This window comes from Accipiter gentilis, chromosome 36 (genome assembly GCF_929443795.1).
Source record: "Accipiter gentilis chromosome 36, bAccGen1.1, whole genome shotgun sequence".
NCBI lineage: Eukaryota > Metazoa > Chordata > Aves > Accipitriformes > Accipitridae > Astur > Astur gentilis.
Genome location: NC_064915.1, coordinates 1,105,773 through 1,125,819, shown reverse-complemented (window position 1 = coordinate 1,125,819; position 20,047 = coordinate 1,105,773). Strand labels below are relative to the sequence as shown.

The 20,047-nt window shown below is 60.9% G+C and overlaps 3 protein-coding genes across 7 annotated transcripts in view; 1 reads left to right on the top strand and 2 right to left on the bottom strand.

Annotated features, from left to right (window-relative positions):
• The first annotated feature begins 44 nt into the window (after positions 1-44).
• The window catches only part of GABBR1 (gamma-aminobutyric acid type B receptor subunit 1), a 51,204-nt gene continuing 31,201 nt past the window's right edge, over positions 45-20,047 (top strand). For 2 of the 5 annotated variants that reach the window (XR_007504791.1, XR_007504792.1), the window contains exons 1-22: positions 45-149; positions 242-445; positions 1,347-1,535; positions 2,109-2,126; positions 3,389-3,549; positions 5,380-5,514; positions 6,718-6,888; positions 7,187-7,288; positions 7,607-7,672; positions 8,166-8,357; positions 8,448-8,690; positions 8,936-8,999; positions 10,455-10,532; positions 10,646-10,796; positions 11,172-11,304; positions 11,561-11,677; positions 11,761-11,868; positions 12,202-12,295; positions 12,519-12,646; positions 12,741-12,869; positions 13,102-13,245; positions 13,452-14,596. Coding sequence is in view for 2 of the 5 variants with exons in the window: in XM_049792788.1 (XP_049648745.1) it covers positions 71-149; positions 242-445; positions 1,347-1,535; positions 2,109-2,126; positions 3,389-3,549; positions 5,380-5,514; positions 6,718-6,888; positions 7,187-7,288; positions 7,607-7,672; positions 8,166-8,357; positions 8,448-8,690; positions 8,936-8,999; positions 10,455-10,532; positions 10,646-10,796; positions 11,172-11,304; positions 11,561-11,677; positions 11,761-11,868; positions 12,202-12,295; positions 12,519-12,646; positions 12,741-12,869; positions 13,102-13,245; positions 13,452-13,703 (2,958 nt within the window). In the remaining 3 variants the exon portion in view is untranslated. Of the gene's footprint in view, positions 150-241; positions 446-1,346; positions 1,536-2,108; positions 2,127-3,388; positions 3,550-5,379; positions 5,515-6,717; positions 6,889-7,186; positions 7,289-7,606; positions 7,673-8,165; positions 8,358-8,447; positions 8,691-8,935; positions 9,000-10,454; positions 10,533-10,645; positions 10,797-11,171; positions 11,305-11,560; positions 11,678-11,760; positions 11,869-12,201; positions 12,296-12,518; positions 12,647-12,740; positions 12,870-13,101; positions 13,246-13,451; positions 14,730-20,047 lie in introns of those variants that run through there. The other 3 variants (XM_049792788.1, XM_049792789.1, XR_007504793.1) reach the window with 3 other exon arrangements.
• On the bottom strand, positions 15,628-17,303 carry RNF225 (ring finger protein 225). Its single transcript, XM_049793047.1, has 2 exons — positions 16,706-17,303; positions 15,628-16,359 (listed from the first exon to the last, which is right to left on the bottom strand). Exons 1-2 carry the CDS (start codon positions 16,861-16,863, stop codon positions 15,756-15,758), a joined length of 762 nt encoding a protein of 253 aa, XP_049649004.1. The 5' UTR covers positions 16,864-17,303; the 3' UTR covers positions 15,628-15,755.
• RPS5 (ribosomal protein S5) lies at positions 17,305-19,802 on the bottom strand. Its single transcript, XM_049793081.1, has 6 exons — positions 19,688-19,802; positions 18,239-18,344; positions 17,935-18,144; positions 17,708-17,836; positions 17,518-17,616; positions 17,305-17,412 (listed from the first exon to the last, which is right to left on the bottom strand). Exons 2-6 carry the CDS (start codon positions 18,341-18,343, stop codon positions 17,344-17,346), a joined length of 612 nt encoding a protein of 203 aa, XP_049649038.1. The 5' UTR covers position 18,344; positions 19,688-19,802; the 3' UTR covers positions 17,305-17,343.

The window sequence follows — 20,047 nt, the reverse complement described above, 5'->3', positions numbered from 1 at the left end:
AGTTGGGGGCCGCCCCCATGTCTGTCCACCCCCACCCCCCATAAATGTGGGGCTGTCGCCGTCCCTATAGATGCTGCTGCTGCTGCTGTTGCTGTCGGCGCTGAGCGTGGAGCCCAACCGGGCGGCCATCCACGTGAACCTCACCGAAGGTACCTGACACACGTGTGTGCGAGCGCACGAGGGCACGCGTGTGACACCTGCCCCCCCCAACTAGCGTGACACCCCCCCCCCCGGTCCCCAGGCTGCCAGATCATCCACCCGCCGCGGGACGGGGGGATCCGCTACCGGGGGCTGACCCCCGAGGAGGTGCAGAGCGTTCGCTTCCTCCCCTTCGACTACGAGATCGAGTACGTCTGCCGGCCCGACCGCGAGATCGTGGGGCCCAAGGTGCGCAAGTGCCAGCGCGACGGCACCTGGACCGCCATGGGCCACCCCAGCCGCTGCCGTGAGTGTCACCATCCCCATTGCTGTTACCGTCACCCTCACCACTGTGATCACCATCCTCATCACCATCACTATTGCCATCACCGTTACCATCCCCATCATCATCCCCTTCCCTTTAACATCCCCATCACCATCATGATCTTTGGCACCATCACCATCCCCATCATCTTCACCATCACCATCCCCATCATGATCACCGTTAGCATCACCAGTTACCATCACTGTTAACATCACCATTACCATCATGATCACTGTTAGCGTCACCAATCCCCATCACCATTACCATGACCATCACCGTCAGCATGTCCATCGCTGTGACCGTGACCTTTACCATGACCATCACTGTTAGCATTGACATACCATCACCATCTCCATCATCTTCACCATCACCATCATGATCACCATTAGCATCACCATAACCAGTTACCGTCACCGTTACCATCGTGCTCACCATTAGCATCACCACTCCCCATCACCATCAGCATCTCCATCACCGTTACCATGCCCTCCACCATGACCATTACCATGACCATCACCGTTAGCATCATCACCACCACCATCCCCGTCATCTTCACCATCACCATCATGATCACTGTTAGCATCACCATCACCAGCTGCCATCACTGTTACCATCGTGATCACCGTTAGCATCACCAATCCCCATCACCGTTACCATGACTGTCACCATCAGCATCTCCACCACCGTTACCGTGACCTTCACTATGACCATTACCGTGACCATCAGCATCCCCATCACCACTACCATCACCGTGACCATCGCCACCATCACCACCTTTACCATCCCCAGAGGTCCCAACCAGCACCCACTGCGTTGGTAGGGCTTACCCTGGGAAGGGTATGGAGTTGACACCCCCCCACCACCCTTTGCACCCCCTAACCAGTGAGGACCTGCCCCAAAATGCACCTGAGCCTGGAGAACGGGCAAGCGGTGGCGCGGGCGATGGAACGGGTGCCGGTGGAGGGGACGTGGACCGAGTACAGCTGCAATCCCGGGTTCCGCCTGGTAGGCAGCGCCCGCAGTAACTGCACCAAGTTGGGTCGTTGGAGCACCCCCAAACCCATCTGCGAGCGTGAGTGGGGTCCCCGAGGGGTGGGAGGGGGGCGGATGGGGGGTCTGTGGGGTTGGAGGGGTGTCTGGGGTGGAGGGGTTGGGTTTTCATGGGGTGTCAGTAGGGTTGGGGGGTTCCTCTTCAGGTTCCCATTGGGTGTCTCTGGGGTTGGGGGGTCCCTGGGGTGGGGGTTCAGGACCCCATGGGGTGTCTGTGGGGTTGGGGGGTGTCTGGGGTGGAGGGGTTGGGTTTCCATGGGGTGTCTGTGGGGTTAGGGGGGTCCTGTTCAGGTGTCTGTGGGGTGTCTCTGGGATTTGGGGGTGTCTGGGGTGGGGGTTCAGGTCCCTATGGGGTGTCTGTGGGGTTGGGGGTCCCTGGGGTGGGGGATCAAGTCCTCATGGGGTGTCTCTGGCATTGGGGGGTCCCTGGGGTGGGGGTTCAGGACCCTAGAGGGGGGTCCCTGGGGTTGGGGGGTCCCTGGGGTGGGATTTCAGGCCCCCATGGGTGTCCCTGGAGTTGGGGGTGTCCAAGTGCCAGCCCCTATGATGGAGCGGGGGGGGGGGTCCTCTGTGTGACTCAGTTTCCCCCCCGCAGTGCGTCGCCCTATCTCAGGTGAGTACGTCCCCGTGTCCCCCCCATGTCCATTTGTACCCCCCTGCCCCCAGCACCCCCAGCTGGGTGTGGGGCCGTGGGGGCACCCCAGGTCCCCCCAGTTCTGCCCTGGGACGTGGGCATATGCCCCCCCCGGACCCCCTCATCCAGCCCCACTCAGCTTCATGGCGCTGAAGCCCTCTTCCTCCCCCCCCATCGCCCCTCCTCCTCCTCCTCCTCTTCCTCCCAGCCTTCCTCGCTCCCTCCCCTCTCCGTCCCCCCTCCTCCTCCTCCTCCTCCTCCCAGCCTTCCTCCCTCCACCCCCCCAGCCCTCCCCACCACCCTCCCACCCCCAGCCCTCCCTCCCACCGCCTGTCCCCCCCCTCCTCCTCCTCCCTCCCTGCCTTCCTCCCCCCCCCAGCCCTCCCCAGCGCTGAGCTCCAGCCCTCGCTCTCAATCCCTTCCTCCCCATCCCTCTATTTTCCGCTCCCCATCCCTCTATTTCCCATCCCCCTATTTTCCAACCCCCATCCCCCCGTCTTTTCCAATCTCCATCCCTCCGTATTCTCCGCCCTAAATCCCTCCGTCCTCTCCGCTCTCCATCCCTCCGTGTTTTCCGCTCCCCAGCCCTCCCTCTTCTCCGATCTCCATCTTTCCGCTCCCCATCCCTCTATTTTTTTCCCCATCCCCATCCCTCTTATTTTCCACCCCCATCCCTCCACCTCTCCGCTCCCCATCCCTCTTATTTTCCTCTCCCCATCCCGTTATTTTCCATCCCTCTATTTTCCAACCCCATCCCTCTTATTTTCCCATCTCCATCCCTCTTATCTTCCGCTCCCTGTCCTGTTATTCTCCATCCCCATCCCTCCATCTTTCCTCTCCCCATCCCGTTATTTTCCTCTTCCCGTCCCGCTATTCTCCCCATCCCGCTATTTTCCATCCTCGTCCCTCTTATTTTCCTGTCTCCATCCCTCCACCGCTCCGCTCTCCATCCCTCTATTTCCCTCCCCATCCCTCCTCCCCACGACTCCCCGTTTCCCCTCCCCACCTCATTACCATTCCAACCTCACCTCCGGAGCCCGGTGACATCAACCACCCCCCCTCCCCTACCACCGCCGCCGCCGCCGCCACCAAATCCCTCTTACGCCATGGCCAACCGAATCCCCGATATCCATACGTCTTGACCCCGGGAATGGCGGGTCCCTTGGTGTCACCCAAGCCACCTCGTTGGCTTTTGGTGGTGCTCAGCGTCTCGCTGGTGTCGCGCCCGTCGGTGGGTACAGGCAAGAAGGCAGTACACGTCGGGGCGCTCTTCCCCATGAGCGGGGGGTGGCCGGGGGGCCAGGCCTGCCTCCCCGCCGTCCGAATGGCCTTGGAGGACATCAACAGCCGGAGGGACATCTTGCCCGATTATGAGTTGCGGCTCATCCATCATGACAGTAAAGTGAGAAGAGGGGATTTGGGGAGGGGGGTGAGGGGGTGGGATGGGGGGATAGTGAGGGGGGGGGGGGGGAGATGGGGATGGCGGTGGAGATGATGATGATGATGGTGGGGATGGGTGGTGGGATAGGGCGGGGGGGGGTGGTGATGAGCGATGGGGATGGGGTAGGGGGACACCAAGAGGTGGTGGGGTGGGGAGATGGTGAGGGGTGACGTGGATGGGGTAAGGGGACACCGAAAAAGGGTGGGGATGGGGGGGTGGGATGGGGTAGGAGGATACCAAGGGGTGGTGGGAATGGTAATGGGTGCTGAGGATGGGGCAGGGGGGACGGGGATGGGTGCTGGGGATGGCGATGGGGCGGGGGGGACATCCAGGGGGTGCTGGGGCTGGGGTAGGGGAGGGACACCCAAGAAGTGGTGGGATGGGGCAGGAGGGTGATGATGGGTGGTGGGATGGGGCGGGGGGTGGTGAGAAGAGGTGGGGATGGGGCAGGGGGACAGCGAGGGGTGGCAGAGATGGGGCAGGGTGGTGGGGATGGGGCAGGGGCACGGGGGGGTGGCAGGGATGGGGCAGATAGATGGGGCAGAGTGGCAAGGATGGGGGCAGGTATATAGGGCAGGAGCAGAAGGGTTAAGGCAAGGAGGGGGGGACGACATAAATATATAGGGCAGGGGGGGGGTCCAGGCAGAGGCCAGGAGGCATCGTGGGTATATAGGGCACGGGTGGGGGCCAGGGGATGTGCTGTCGGGGGGGGAGGGGGGTGCTGACGCAGAGCCCGGGGGGGTGCTGAGGGTTTGGGGGCTGTGGGGCGCAGGGGGCATGTTTGGGGGGGGTACAGGTCCGGGTTGGGGTGCAGAGTGCATCTGGGGGGGGATATTGGAGGCCAGAGGGAGATGGGGGGGTTGGGAGGGGCTGGGGGGGGGGAACTGGGGGGTGCTGGGGGGGGACACTGCATAGGGGTGGTTATGGGGCCAGGTGGGGGGTGTGGGGAGGATGAGGAGGGCAGAGGCAGCGTGGGCAGCTCAAGGTGAAGGCAGGGGCAGGCAGGGGGGGCTGTGCAGAGGCAGGGGCTTTGGGGGGCAGGCAGGGAGGGGACCCAGGTGCCCGGCCTCGCTATGTGGGTGGGGGGGACCTTGACCCCAACCTTGCCCCCCCCCTCCAACCCATGCCCCCCCCCCCCATCCATCCTGCCCCCCTCCTCCTGGCCCTGCACCCTCCCACGTCCGTCTGTCCTGCGCCCCTCTGTCCTCTTCCTCCCTTCAGCCTCTGCCCCCCCGCCACCCCATCACCCCCCCCACCCCCCCACCTCATGCCCCCCCCCCCAAAAATCCCCCCCCACTGCCCGTCCCGTACCCCAACAAGTGCCACTCCTGTACCCCTCTCTGTCCTGCATCCCCCCCATCTGTCCCATTCCCCCACTGCCCCCCCCCCCCCAAAAAAAAAACCCCTCCTCCATCTCCCCCCCCCTTTACTGGTACTGCCTGGTTGCCACGGCAACGGATGCTGCTGGGTCTGCCACTGGGTTGTCATGGCAACGGTGCCTGGCTCCTTTTCCGGACCATTCGTGCCCTGAATTATTCATAGACCCCAAAGAAAGAACAGGGCATGGCTGGGGGGGCAGGGGCAGGCATCCCCCCCCCTCATTTCCCGACACCTGGGTCCTCTGAGCTGATGGATCAAACCACGGATGCCCAGACACCTGGGTCCCCCTTGAAGGGTCTTTGGGATGGAGCTGGGGGGCAACCAGTGGGTTATACTGGGAGAAGGTGGGTGTCCCAGCAGCCGCTCCCCTTGTCCCCAACCCCCTGGTGTGTGTGTGTCCCCCCCCCGCAGTGTGACCCCGGCCAGGCCACCAAGTACCTCTACGAGCTTCTCTACAACGACCCCATCAAGATCATCCTCATGCCCGGCTGTAGCAGCGTCTCCACGCTGGTGGCCGAGGCCGCCCGGATGTGGAACCTCATCGTGGTGAGGAACCACCTCCTCGTCCCCGGGGATGTCCCCGAGGCCACGGGGGTCCTGCGGGGAGGGGGACGGGACGGGAGCCGAGGGACCCCCACCCCTTCACCCGTGCCTGCTGTTCAGACCCTACTTGGGCATGGTGGGTTGGGTGGAGAACCGAGGCAGGAGGTGGCACAGCTGTACTTGGAGAGCTGTTGCCTGTTGGGGTGTACCGGGATGGGGTGTTGGCATTGGGTTGGGTCTCGGTGTCCGCGTGGGGGTCGGAGGGCGTTGCGGTGGGGTGGGGTGTGCCTGGAAGCAGCGGGGGTGTGTGGTGAAACGGTGGGGGCAGTGGGGAATGGACGGCTGTGGCTACGGTTGTTGCTGGGGGTGCGGCTGTTGCTGCTGGTGCGGCTGTGTCCTGCCGTGGCTATGGGCAAATACGGGTGTTGTTGCGTGGGCGATGGTTGCGACGTGGGTGACTGTTGCTTTCAGGTTGTTGCTACGTGTCTGGTTGTTGCTACCTGTGCGGTTGTTGCTGTTTGCTGCTGTTGCTTTCAGGTTGCCGCTGCGTGTCATATGTGGCTGTTGCTCTCAGGTTGTTGCCCCGTGGGCAGCTGTTGCTTTCAGGTTGTTGCTACGTGTGTGGTTGTTGCTGCCTGTGCAGCTGTTGCTCCATGTGCGGCTGTTGCTTTCAGGTTGCTGCGATGTGTGCAACTGTGTGTGGTGGTTGCTTTCAAATTGTTGCCACTTGTGCGACTGTTGTGTTCAAGTTGTTGCTACACGTGCAGTTGTTGCTACGTGTGTGGTTGTGCTTCCAGGTTGCTGCTACATCTGCGGTTGTTGCTACCTGTGTAGCTGTTCCTTTCAGGTTGTTGCCACCTGTGTGGTTGTTGCTCTCAGGTTGTTCCTACATGCGTGGTTGTTGCTCTCACGTTGTTCCTACCTCTGTGGCTGTTGCTACATCTGTAGCTGTGCCTACACGGTTGTTGCTGGGCATACGGGTGTTTTGACGCACACTGACATTGCGGTGCGTCTGGCTGTAGCTATGTCCTTGGCTGTTGCCGGTGGTCCATGGTTGTACCTGCACTCGCTGTGATTCCTGCCATCAGCACCCGTACAGCCGCCCGCGGTCCACTCGAGCGGTTGACGATGGGCTATGGGCAGCTGTAGCAGTGTTGGGGGGGAACGACGACTGTTGGGAGCTGACACCCCCCCCAAACCTTACAGCTTTCCTACGGCTCCAGCTCCCCCGCCCTCTCCAACCGCCAGCGCTTCCCCACCTTCTTCCGCACCCACCCCTCGGCCACCCTGCACAACCCCACCCGCGTCCAGCTCTTCAAGAAGTGGGGCTGGACCAAGATCGCCACCATCCAGCAGACCACGGAGGTCTTCACCTCGGTACGCACGCCGGCAACCTCCCACCCCCACCTCTGCCTGCTGCTGCCTCCCCCCAAAACTCTGCCCCGCAACCTCTCAGCCCCCATCCTGGAGCCGGTGACATCCAGGTCTGTGCTCAGTCCCCTCCTACGGTGCATAACGCTGACCCCGGCAAGCAACCCACCTCCCAACCCCTGCTTGGTGCCCCCCAACCCCGCCACCCACCCCGGACTCACTCTGCACTCTCTTTCCCCTCCGCCCCCCCTCCCTGCCTGCCCCTCCTGCCTGCTCCCCACTCCTCCTGCCCGCCCGCCACCAGACCCTCGATGACCTGGACCAGCGGGTGAAGGAAGCCGGTTTGGAGATCACCTTCCGCCAGAGCTTCTTCTCCGACCCCGCCGCGCCCGTGCGCAACCTCAAGGTGAGTCCACCTTGCCCGTGCCCAGGTCCTCGTCCCCGCCAAGTCCTGCCCCACGGCACCCACAACCATCGGGGTGCAGATGGAGCCGTGTCTTGCACCCCAAAGGGAGCAGAGACACCCCAAGATGCCCAAGCATCCAGGTCAACGATGCATCTCCTCCAGCCAGGAGATGGGTAGCAATGCCCATGACCTGGCTGTGCCAATGCCAAGGTTCTGGTCCTCCTCAGCACCCCTATGCAAATTTATGCAAATGAGGCTGGGTGGATTTGACCCTCTAGGAGCAGAAGTCCCACCCCAGGGTGACTTGTCTTCCTGCAGCGCCAGGACGCCCGTATCATTGTGGGGCTCTTCTATGAGACGGAGGCACGTAAGGTCTTCTGCGAGGTGAGGAGGGGAAAGGGGGGATGTGGTGTGGGTGGGCACCGTGGGGGGTATGTGGGAGGATGGGACCATGGGTGCCGTGCAGTAGAGAAGGGTGGGTGGACACCAGGTGGACGTGGGGCAGTTGGGAGAGTGGGGAGATGGATGGTGGGATGGAGCGAAGGGTGGTGGGATGTGTGGGTCAGTGGGCAGAAAGATGTTGGGATGGATGGGTGGAAGTGTGGGTGGGTGTGAGTGTGGTAGGACTGATGGAGGGGTGGATGGGCAGGCAGGTGGGATGGTAGGAAGGGAAATGGTTAAGTGGAGGTACAGGGTGAAGAGTGGATGGACAAAGGTCCAGCTGGATGGACAGGATGGGGAGAAGGGTGCTAGATGAGTGAAGGGTGACTGGATGGGATGGGGTGAAGAGTGACAGAGGGAAGGATGGGATGGGGTGAAGAGTGACAGAGGGAAGGATGGGGTCAAGAGTAAGGCCGCTGCTCCTTGGCCCACACAGGTCTACAAGGAGAAGCTATATGGCAAGAAGTACGTCTGGTTCCTCATTGGCTGGTACGCCGACAACTGGTTCCGCATCAAGGATCCGGCCATCAACTGCACAGAGGCGGAGATGGCTGAGGCCGTGGAAGGTCACGTCACCACCGAGATCGTCATGCTCAACCCTGAGAACACCCGCAGCATCTCCAACATGGTATGGGGAGGATGAGGGGACACATGGCACTCCCAGGGGGTCCACTCCATCCCACCCATCACATCACCGCTGTCTTTTTTCCCATTCCAGACGTCCCAGGAGTTCATTGAGAAGCTGCAGAAGAGGCTGGGCAAGAACCCCGAGGAGACAGGTGGCTTTCAGGAGGCGCCGCTGGCCTACGATGCCATCTGGGCGCTGGCCCTGGCCCTCAACAAGACCTCGGCAGAGCTGGTCAAGAAGGGGTTGCGCCTGGAGGACTTCAACTACAACAACAAGAACATCACCGATGAGATCTACCGGGCCCTCAACTCCTCCGCCTTCGAGGGTGTCTCGGTGCGTTGCCCACACCTGAGCCCCTGCCAGTCCCCGGTGTGTCATCTTCTCCTCAATAAGGTCTCCCATGTCCCCAGCCCCTCCACCTTCAAGGTGGTGGTGGAGGTGCCTTGAAGGCATCCGTCAAGGGTGTCCCTGTGAGCTTCCCCAAAACTCCCAGAGAAAACGTTCTCCCAACACCCCTCTGGGGACGTGGTCCTGCCACCTGACAGGTCCCTGACACCCATCTCCATCCCACCCCACAGGGACACGTTGTCTTTGACGCCAGTGGCTCCCGCATGGCCTGGACGCTCATTGAGCAGCTGCAAGGTGAGTGAGCACAGGCAGCAGCCATATGAGGGTGGCACTGTCACCGTATTGCACGTGGTGACCACCACCGAGCATCCCGCAACACCCCTTCATGCACAACAGCCACGGCTTGGTGTTGCGGCCATGTTGTCTGCTCAACAACAGCACACAACCACCCCAAGACGCACGCCGCAACAAGTCCTACCACTGCACAACCTCTCAAGGGGTGGCAACGCACATGGGACAACCCCCTTCTCCACACCCTTTTGGCCACGTGTCCAACAGGACATGTGTCCTCACCAATACACAACTGTTCTTGCCTGTGGTGGAAGGAGGTGCAGAGGTGGAGGAGGTTTGGGGGACAAGCAAGGAGCTTGGGACAAGAGTCATCAAGAATAGTCAGCATGGATTCATCAAGGAGAAGTCATGCCTGACCAACTTGACCACCTTCTGCTGGCCTGGTAGATGAGGGGAGAGCAGGGGACATTGTCTACCTTGGCTTCAGGAAGGCCTTCTACAGTGTCCCAGAACATCCTCATAGAGAAGCTGATGGAAGTCTGGGCTGGATGAGCAGACAGCGGGGTGGACTGAAAACTGGCTGAACAGCCAGGTCCAGGGGGTGGGGATCAGCAGCAGAAAGTCCAGTTGGAGGCCAGTGCACCCCAGGGGTCAATACTGGGTCCACTCCTGTTCAACATCTTCATCAATGATCTGGATGATGGGGCAGGGAGTACCTTCAGCCAGTTTGTTGATGACACCAAACTGGGAGGAAGGGCTGAGATGCCAGAGGGTCGTGCTGTCATCCAGAAGGACCTTGACGGGCTGGAGAAGGAGGCTGAGAGGAACCTCATGAGATTCAACAAGGGGAAGTGCTCCAGGACCAACTCCAGGCACTAGGACAGGCTGCGGGTCAACCAGCTTTGCAGAGAAGACCCTGGGGGTCCTGGTGGACACCAAGTTGACCATGAGTCAGCGACATGGCCTTGGTGGCCAACGGTGTCCTGGGCTGCATCAGGAGGAGTGGTGGAGCAGGTCGAGGAGGTGATCTTTCCCCTCTGCTCAGCACTGGTGAGGTCACCCCTGGAGAGATGGGCCAGTACTGGGCTCCCCAGTACAAAAGAGCTACTGGAGAGCATCCAGCAAAGGGCTATGAAGATGATGAAGGACTGGAGCACAGGAGGCTCCAGCTGAGCATCAGGATGCACTTTTTCATAGTGCAGGTGACCAAGCACTGGCAGAAGTTGCCCAGATTGGTGGTGGAGTGTCCACCCTTGGAGACATCCAAACACTACATGGACGTGGTCATGGACAACGGGCTCTGGGTGGTCCTACTTGAGCAGGGAGTTGGACCAGATGACGCCCAGAGGTCCCTTCCAACCCCCAACCAGTCTGTGATCCTGTAGGGGTGTGCAAAAATGCTGGAGGGGTGTCACTCCTCCTTGCCTCCAACCTGACCCATCTCTGCTGCCCTTGCAGGAGGTGTCTACAAGAAGATTGGGTACTACGACAGCACCAAGGACAATCTGTCCTGGTACAACAACGACAAGTGGATTGGTGAGCAGCGCCGCATGTGGGGTGTGAGCAGGGGGTGGGTGTCCCCACCACGGGGAAGGGTTGGGAAGACACCCCCCCCTCCACGCTCCCTAATTGTGCCATGGGCTCTGCAGGAGGTGCCCCTCCAGCTGACTACACCAAGGTCATCACCACCTTCCGATTCCTGTCCCAGAAGCTCTTCATCTCCGTCTCGGTGCTGGCCTCATTGGGCATCCTCCTGGCCATCATCTGCCTGGCCTTCAACATCTACAATGGGCATGTCCGGTCAGTGATCCCCCCCATTTTCCTGGTATTTGGGGAAATATTGCACCTTTCCTTTTCCATAGCTGCTAAAAGAAATCTCAGCAGCGTGTGGTTAGCAACACCCAGAGGGGGAAAAAAGAGATTATATGCTCCCATGTCCTCCTACACAAGATGACAGTGACAAAACGTTGCTGTTAGTAGATATCCCAGTTGCCCGTCTCACTGCGTAGGAGCTACGGGTGCTATCAAGGGTCTGGCTGTAGCACGTGGTTTCCTGTTATCTCATTTCACGTCCTCATTTCTCACATCCCGTTGGGTTAGCTGAACATCATACACCACCGATAACTGAGCACGGTGGCCGGGTGACACACCATCTCCTCAACAACCCCCTCCCAGGTACATCCAGAACTCACAGCCGTACCTGAACAACATGACGGCTGTGGGCTGCACGCTGGCACTCGCTGCTGTCTTCCCCCTGGGACTCGACGGGTACCACATCGGGCCGGGGCTTTTCCCTTTCGTCTGTCAGGTATGGGGCTGGGGGGGTGTTGGGGGGGGGGGGTACAGGCAGAGTGGGGACAACCAGAGGATGGGGACCACCAGAGGAGGAACAGTTGGAGGTACAGCCAGGGGAACAGTTGGGAGTAGAGCTGTGGACTTCCAAAGGAGTGGGTCAAGGGAGGTCTATGGGAGGGGGGGTTACACTCCATGGGGGTGCAGCGGAGGTGGGTACAGCTGGACGGGGAGGTACAACCATCTTTTCCCAACCCACGTACCCTCCTCAGGCCCGGCTGTGGCTCCTCGGGCTGGGGTTCAGCCTGGCGTATGGCAGCATGTTCACCAAGATCTGGTGGGTCCACACTGTCTTCACCAAGAAGGAGGAGAAGAAGGAGAAGAGGAAGGTGAGGGGTGACCTGGGAGGGGGGTGGGGGGTGGGGGGAGGTGCATGGGGGTCTCAGTGACACTGTTTTGTCCCCACACCCAGACCCTGGAGCCTTGGAAGCTGTATGCCACCGTGGGGCTGCTTGTGGGGCTGGACGTGGTCACGCTGATTATTTGGCAAATCGTGGACCCGCTGCACCGCACCATCGAGGTGGGGGCACTTCTCACGGCAGGGGTGGGCTGTTCTCAATGTTGGGGGGATGCTTGTGGTGCTAAGGGGATACTCGTGGTGTTTGGGTGCTGCTGAGGCGATGCTCTTGACATTGAGGAGATGCTCAAGGTGCTGGGCTGCTGCTAGAGGAGATGCTTATGGCCTTGGGGTGCTGCTGGGGGGATACTCAGGGTGTTGAGGGGGTGTTACCATGTCAAGGAGCTGCTCATGGCATTGGGGTGCTGCTGGGGGGAGCCCACAGCAAAGGCTCCCCCCCCCCATATACCCTCACACCCCATCTCCGACCCTGTCTTCTCACCCCATCACCCCCAGGAGTTCACCAAGGAGGAGCCCAAGACGGACACGGACGTCTCCATCCTCCCCCAGCTGGAGCATTGCAGCTCCACCAAGATGAACACGTGGCTCGGTGGGCATGGGGGGGGCTTAGGGGGGTGGGAAATGGGCAGGGCTGAGGGTGTGGGTGGGACTGGGGAGGTACAGGCGGGACTGGGGGGGGACAGGCGAGGTTGGGGGTACGAGCAGGGCTGGGGACACAGGTGCATTGTAGAGAGCCAAGGGGAGACCCAGGCACCCACAGGAGCCAGGTGGGGCATCCCTGTTTGACCACCCACGGTTCCTCCCCCGCCCAGGGATATTTTATGGCTTCAAGGGGTTGCTGCTGCTGCTGGGCATCTTCCTGGCGTACGAGACTAAGAGCGTGTCCACGGAGAAGATCAACGACCACCGAGCAGTGGGCATGGCCATCTACAACGTGGCGGTAAGCCGGGGTGGCTGTCCCATCCTGTTTCCCCCCCATCTTCACCCCACATCGCATACAGTGACTCCCAAAAACATCCCCTTCCTCCCCACAGGTCCTCTGCCTCATCACGGCACCCGTCACCATGATCCTCAGCAGTCAACAGGACGCGGCCTTCGCCTTCGCCTCGTTGGCTGTCGTCTTCTCCTCCTACATCACCTTGGTTGTCCTCTTCGTCCCCAAGGTGCTGGTGGGGAAAAGGATAGTGGGGTGCGGGTGTTTCTTCTGGGGAGGGGAGGAACACTCGTCCTACATCCTCCCTTGCAGGGTCAAGGCGTTGCTTCTGCAGACATGGAGGGTTCTTCCCCAGTAGGGTCATGGAATTGGCGATGACAGTCGGCAGGGGACGTGGGACAACCGGGTGGGGGTGTTGCCTTGAGGAGGGGGACAACTTTGACAACTAGGCACCATTGCAGATGCGACGCCTCATCACCCGAGGCGAGTGGCAGTCGGAGCAGCAGGACACCATGAAGACGGGCTCATCCACCAACAACAACGAGGAGGAGAAATCCCGACTGTTGGAGAAGGAGAACCGGGAGCTGGAGAAAATCATTGCCGAGGTGGGTGGGTGGGGGAAACCCCTAAATGCGGTTCGGGGGTGGGCACTCCGTAGAGGCGGGTTGTAGCTTTGAGGGGTTGCTACCCATGCCAAGGGGGTAGATCAGCTTTGGGACTGCAACAGGGGTGACGTGGGACAGGGGTCCCAACACAAGGGTCAGTGAGGTGGTATCTGACAGCCCCCCCCCCCAAATTTGTCACCCGGCAGAAAGAGGAACGTGTATCGGAGCTCCGCCAGCAGCTCCAGGACCGCCAGCAGCTCCGGTCCCGCCGACGGTCGTCCAACCCTTCCCGTGAGGCTGACAACCATTTCTCTCCGGGGTTGAGCGCCGCCCCGGCCCCCCCGGCCCCATTCTACCAGCCCAACCTCCCCCTGGTCCGCTGCCTGGTCTCGGAACAAGCTGACAAGCTCGGCCGGGGCAACTGTGACGGTAGCCGCGTCCATCTCCTCTATAAGTGACTCCCACGGGTGTCAGGGCTAGAGCAGAGGGGCGGTGCTATTTGCCGAGGGGGTGGAGCTAAGTGGGGTGGGGTCAGTGGGTGGGGCTAGGCAGGGAGGGCAGAGCCTCTGCCTTATTATTGATTTTTTTTAAAATGTATCTCTTTGTCTTAACCTGGGGGACCACGGCTCTGGCCGGGTCTCCCCCCCGCCCCGCCCAGGGCTCTGGGTGTCACCCACCCTCCGACTGTTGTCAGTCAGAAAACTATGGGGTGGGGGGGAGAAGGGTGGTTCTTAATTAAGGGGGAGGGGGCAGAGTGCACGAAGGCTGACTTAACAACATCGAAAGCCCCCCCCCCCAAACTCCCCTACAGCTGTCCCATCTCCCCTACAGTCATCCCACCTCCCTCCCCACTCCAGCCATAGCACAGTCGGACAGTCCTGCTGACTTGTCCTACTCCAACCTGTCCCTGCTACACCTCCACGACATCCCCTCCATCCCCCCGCGCTGTTGCGCACAACCGGAGCTCGGCTCCCGGTGTAGCAAACAACCGCCCTGATAACCCCCCTGTAACAGTGTTATTGTAGCCCAGTGTCAATACAGGCGATGTGGGGACACAGGAGCAGGCCCAGGGATGCAGGCGGTTGTATCGCAAGTGGCAATTCCTGTAGTTTAATGTCAGGCTGTAGTGTACAACTGCATCTAGTTAAGTCTAGTCAGACTGTAGTGCACAACTTGTACGTACAATCAAATTGTATTGCACATTGGGATCGGTTACTGTAACGCACGGTCCGGCTGTAGCCGATGGCTGGTTTGGGATCAGTTGTTGGTACAAACGGATTCATTTTTTTATGCTGTATCTTCTGACTGTAGCTCACAACCAGCTGCCGTGAGGTGCGAGCACAGTCGGAGAGTCTGTGGCTGGGGCTGTATGTTTGAGCGCAGCGTTAGGTCGGGTCCTGTACGCGCAGACTGTTGTATCCGGGGTCTGGTTTCTCATATGTACAGTCGCACTTTAGTGGACAACCGGACCCTGCTTCTTCTCACGTGTCTGTTGTGGTGTTTAACCATGAAAGGGGAACTACACTGTACCCCAACCGCCGGGGTTGCGTCCCTCCCCAGACCAGGGGTACCCCAGTACAGCCAGAGAGCTGTAGCCAGCTCACAGGCGTCCTACAGCAGTTCAGCTGTTTTGGAGTGACAGCAAGCCTAAGGAAAGGATCTGGCTGTTAGTGGATCTGATTGATCCTGGCTCCAGGCTGTCCAGCACCGGGTACAACCACCCTGGCTGCTTCAGGTTGACAGTGTTCACAGCCGCACACAACAGCGCAACCACCTCCATGTCCTTGCTTTGACATCAACCCCCAAAAGGTGGGAGTCCCTGCCCCCCACTCCCATTTGGCTGGAGTAGCAGGTCCAGCCCCCCCCCACACACCCAAAACACACACCAGCACGGAACACCGTCCCTACCCTGTGCCGCCGGTACCAGGGAACGATGCCGATAGCAGCTAGGGATGGTGGTGCCCGTGCCAAGCACTGTCGGAGGGTGGAAAGGGGAAGGGAACAACCAGCTGGAAGAGGGGGAGGAAATTAGACACCGTCACCCTTAATCACCCCCCAAGCCCCCATATATCAGGAACACAGGGATCCCGGCCACGGGGATCCCCGTTCCTCTCCCTCTGCTGAACCAAAATTGGTGATTTACAGCCCAAAAAATCCAGCCTGCAACCACAGGATCCAGGTGTCCTGACTCGGAGGGGCAAGGGGGAGGCTGCCCTTGGGATCAGGATTGGAAAAGAAGCACCGGGACACAGTCGCCATCCAGGAAAACAACCCGTTTAATACAGGGGAGACAGGGCTGGTCCTGTGGCCCCCCCCCAGCAAAATCCTGACTCCAAGGTGGGTGCCCCCCCCCCCACCCCAAGCCACACATGGGCAAGGGCACGAGCTCAGAGTCCACAGGGGAACAGGGACTCATCCCCATGGGGGGGTCCATGGGCCACCAAGACAACGTGGGGGTCCACGACAGAAAGGGGGGCTCTGCCATGGGATGGGGGGGGGGGGGGGCCCTTTTAATATGGGGGACAGCCCAGCTCTCCCCAGGTGCTGTTTGTCACCAGCCCTCCCTCACTGCATGCCACGGGCTGGAGGAAGAAGAGGAAGACTCCACAGAGCACCAAACCCCCTCCCACCACCAAGGCCACCATCAAAGCCACCGCTCGGTACAGAGACCCCCGGCCAGAGATCCAGGGCCAACCCCGGTTGGGGGGAGCGGGGGGCTCAGGTCGCCCCAATTCCAGGCTGAGGGTCACAGTGGGGACCTGGTCGATGGGTTTGGGGTGCCCGGGGGGGACGTAGAGCAGCCCCTTAGGACGGCTGAAGCGGACGGAGCCAGTGGGGCCAGGGGGTAGGAGAGCCAGGAGATCGGCACGGGTGGGCAAAGCCGGGGGTCCGCGGCAGCGGGGCAACGCCGTGGGGCGGCGGCAGATGGGGCAGAGCAAGGTGGGGGCGGCAGGGGCCACCACGGTGACCCTGGCCAGGCATTCGAGGCAGAAGGTGTGACCGCACCCCAACACCTTGGGCACCTTGAAGAGACGATCGTAGGGGGCAAAGCAGATGACGCAATCCAGGGAGGGGACCCCCTCGGTGTCCTCGGCCATGGCCACGGTGATGTCCCTGGCAGGCAGAAAAAGTGAGACGGTGTTTACCCAGCAGCAATAAGGGCAGCGTGGGGTTGGGGACACCAAATCTGTGGGGTAACCAAGCCAAACTGCCCCCAACCCAACATGCCCCCACACCCTGGGTTGCCAAGAACACCCCTTGGAGACACCAACCCCCAACACACTCCAAGAAACCACCCCCCAAAAAAAATACTTTGGGGGTCCAACCTTCAAGGTGGAAGTACCAGCACTCACACCTGCTCCCAGCTCAGCCAGCAGCCCCTATGTTAGGGGGGCTCAAACTCAGTCATTTCCCTCCCCCTCCTCACCTGCACCCCAAGGTGCCAGCAGTAGGAGCTCACCAAGGGGCCACTCGGCTCCGGGCGCAGCCGACGGTGCCGGGATCGAAGAGGACGTCCGCCACCGTCACACCCACCGCCGTGCCGTGCCCTGCCCGCGTGAGCCGGGACAACGTGGGGAGGGACCGTCCCTTGCCACCCCCCTCTCCCCATCTCCACATTTGACGAGCACCCCCAAACCCCACGCCAGCCTTGGCAGGGGGTCCCAGGCCACCAAGGAGGCAGTTCCTGGGTCAGATCCCATTCCACCCCCAGCTGCCGTGGGGAGGTGCCGGATCCATATCCGTCCTGGCTCTACTTATCCCTATCCTTTCTTCCGCCTTCTGCCCCTCACAGGTACAAGGTAACGCTCCTCCTCCCACCCTCCCCCAACAGGGAAAAAACGGGTGCAAAAAGGGGGGGATGACAGCAGGGGAGCACCCCAACTTTTCCCAGGAGGGAGGAATGAGGCAGGTCTGGGGACACAGAGGGGGACAAGCAGGACATGGAGCCACACCCCTGCCCACTACCCACATCGTGGACCCCCCCTCAAAGCACCCAAATCCAACAGCGTCCGTTGTGTGTCCCCGCCCCGCCAGCACCACAGCACAGGGAGGATGGAGTTAAGGACACAAAGCAAGTGAATTTTATTGGGTGGCTTTTTAACGATTGGACTTGGCCACACGCTCCAGCTCGTCCTTCTTCTTGATGGCGTAGGAGTTGGAAGAGCCCTGCAGGGGGTGAGATGGGTGTAAGTCAGTTTTTGGGGGGAGTCCGTTGTATCCCCAACTCGTGAGAGCAGGTGACAGCGGTGACGGCTCCGTCCCCCTCCTCACCTTGGCGGCATTGATGAGTTCGTCAGCCAAGCACTCGGCGATGGTTTTGATGTTACGGAAAGCAGCTTCGCGGGCTCCAGTGCAGAGCAGCCAGATGGCCTGGGGTGAGGGGGACAGAAAAAGCACATCGGGGACATGAGGACAGGGGGGTGGCAGCCCCTTGGGGTTTAGAGATGAAGAGGGGACGTACCTGGTTGACACGGCGCAGGGGGGACACGTCCACAGCCTGTCTACGGACTGTACCAGCGCGGCCGATACGGGTCGAGTCCTCGCGGGGTCCAGAGTTAATGATGGCGTTAACCAGGACTTGCAGGGGGTTCTGTTGGAGGACAGGGAGCAAGAGATATGAGCCCCCCCCGCCCAAAACCACCCCCACCCTCCCCCCAGCACCCAAAAACACCCTAGCCCCCTTCTCACCTCCCCAGTAAGCAGATGAATGATCTCAAAGGCGTGCTTAACGATGCGCACGGTCATTAACTTCTTGCCGTTGTTCCGGCCGTGCATCATCATAGAATTGGTGAGTCGCTCGACGATGGGGCATTGGGCTTTACGAAAACGCTTGGCTGCGTAGCGCCCGGCACTGTGAGGCAGGTACTTGGCGTATTTTTCCTTCACAGCGATGTAATCCTGGCGGGATATTGTGTCAGACTCCTCCCAGCCACTGGAAGGATGCAGGAATCCCCATTACACCCCTCCTTGTCCCCCACCCCTCAAAATATACCTGGAGAGAGATATCATTGATCTGGACATCATCAGTGCTCCATTTGCCGAAGAGTTTGATGTCAGGCGTCTCGGTGACGGCAGGCGCCGTCTCCCAGTCCGTCATGCTGCAGAAAGAACAGGATGGGGGTCAGAAGAGATGCTTGTCAATCCCAAACCCTGTAATTGGGTGGGGTCTAGATCAAACCCCTTTAATTAAAAGGAAAAAGCAAGTGCCTACAGGTCCCAGTGAGCCTAAATGCCCTTCCCAGTATAAACTGGGAAGGCTCTTGGAGCACCTTGCAGGCAGGGGGTCCCCCAGGACTTTTCACAGGGCACTGAGTACCACCCACGCACACCCAGACACCCTGTATCCTGCGTGGGGTGTTCAAGCACCCATGGGTAGGGTGTCTACATAGAGAATGAGAGGGTCCCTCAACCTCCCAGAAACAGCAAGGTGACCCAGAGGGGTCCCCAAGCCCTGGACATGACACAGGGGTGCTGTGCCCCCAGGTTGTGTGTTTGTGACCCCTCAAGTCCTGCCCCCCCGAGTCAGGACAGCGTGCATTACGGGGTAACAGAGGCGTGGAGCAAGCCTGGTGCGTCACAGGGCTGCATGACACACGCAGAGGGGTGTCCCCATCAATGAGGGACCCCCAAGGGTCTCGTGTTTGTGGGTGTTACGGTGTACGTGAGGAATGGGGTCGGTGCTGGGACAATCACACAATCCCAGTATTACTGGTGAGTGCAAAAACCAGCTACGTGGGGCAGAGGGAAACCCCGATCCCCTGGACACCCCATGCTCCTGCAAACCTCCCCCAAAACAGCACCCCCTCAACTACCTACCCCACGAAGTCACCAACCTCCTTTAAGACACCCCCCTCCAGTTCATTCCCACAGTAGCAAGCCCCCCCAAGCCCCCCTACCCTACAGAAGGCCCCCCAGAAAAGGCACAGCCATCTCCTCCTGCCTTAAGAACCCCCCCACTCCTACTTCAGGGCCCTTCCCAACTCCTGCCTCAAGCAATCCCACAGGGCTGAGCCCCCAACTCCTACCTCAGAGCCCTACACACAGGCCTGAGCCCCCCAACTCCCAGCACAAGGCCCCACACACAGGCTTGAGACCCCCCATTCCTACCTGAGCACCCACACACAGGCCTGAGCTCCCCAACTCCTCCCTCAAGGCCCCCCCAAAGGCCTGAGATCCCCCAACTCCCACCTTAAGGCAGGCCTGAGGCCCCCCAACTCCTACCAGACCCCCCCCCCAGGCCTGAACCCCCCCCAACCGCTACCTCAGAGCCTCACACACAGGCCCGAGACCCCCGACTCCTCCCTCAGAGCCTCCCCATCCTCAAGTCTCGGCCCCAAGAGGCCTCACAGCACACCCCCCCCCCCCCCCCCCCAGGATCTCCCCCCCCAGCCCTATTCCCCCCCCTCCAGGCCCGAGGAATCCCCGGTCGCGCCGCACTCACATGGCGGCTGCTCCGGGAAAGAAAAAGGGGCCCGACGGGGTCTCCCGGCCTCTTATCCAGGGGCGGGCGGGCACTTCCGGCCGCGCATGCGCAAAGCTCCACCCCGCGCGGCCGCCGCGCTTCCGCCCGTTCTGCCCTCACCTTGGCAGCGCTCTTTGCGCATGCGCGCAAAGAAGAGCCCACCCCCCCCACACCCCCCCGATTCTGGCGCAAGCGCAGAGGGCGCTGGTGAAGGCGGAGCGGCCATGATTGTTGAGGGCGTCTGCCCAAATGCTGCCATGGGGCGGGGCAGAGACACGCGAGGGGGGAACAGAGAGTCCTCCCGAGGCGGGGAGGGGGAACGGATTCTCATGGGTGGCC

What these genes read in the sequence shown, in the direction of transcription:
- RNF225 (XM_049793047.1), bottom strand. Translation starts at nt 16,863, where the DNA reads ATGTGGAGATGGGGAGAGGGGGGTGGCAAGGGACGGTCCCTCCCCACG. An exon ending in CGGAGCCGAGTGGCCCCTTG is followed by an intron (nt 16,360 to 16,705) that starts GTGAGCTCCTAC and finishes TCTGCCTGCCAG; the next exon opens with GGACATCACCGTGGCCATGG.
- RPS5 (XM_049793081.1), bottom strand. Translation starts at nt 18,343, where the DNA reads ATGACGGACTGGGAGACGGCGCCTGCCGTCACCGAGACGCCTGACATC. An exon ending in TTCATCTGCTTACTGGGGAG is followed by an intron (nt 17,837 to 17,934) that starts GTGAGAAGGGGG and finishes GTCCTCCAACAG; the next exon opens with AACCCCCTGCAAGTCCTGGT. An exon ending in AACTCATCAATGCCGCCAAG is followed by an intron (nt 17,413 to 17,517) that starts GTGAGGAGGGGG and finishes CACCCCCTGCAG; the next exon opens with GGCTCTTCCAACTCCTACGC.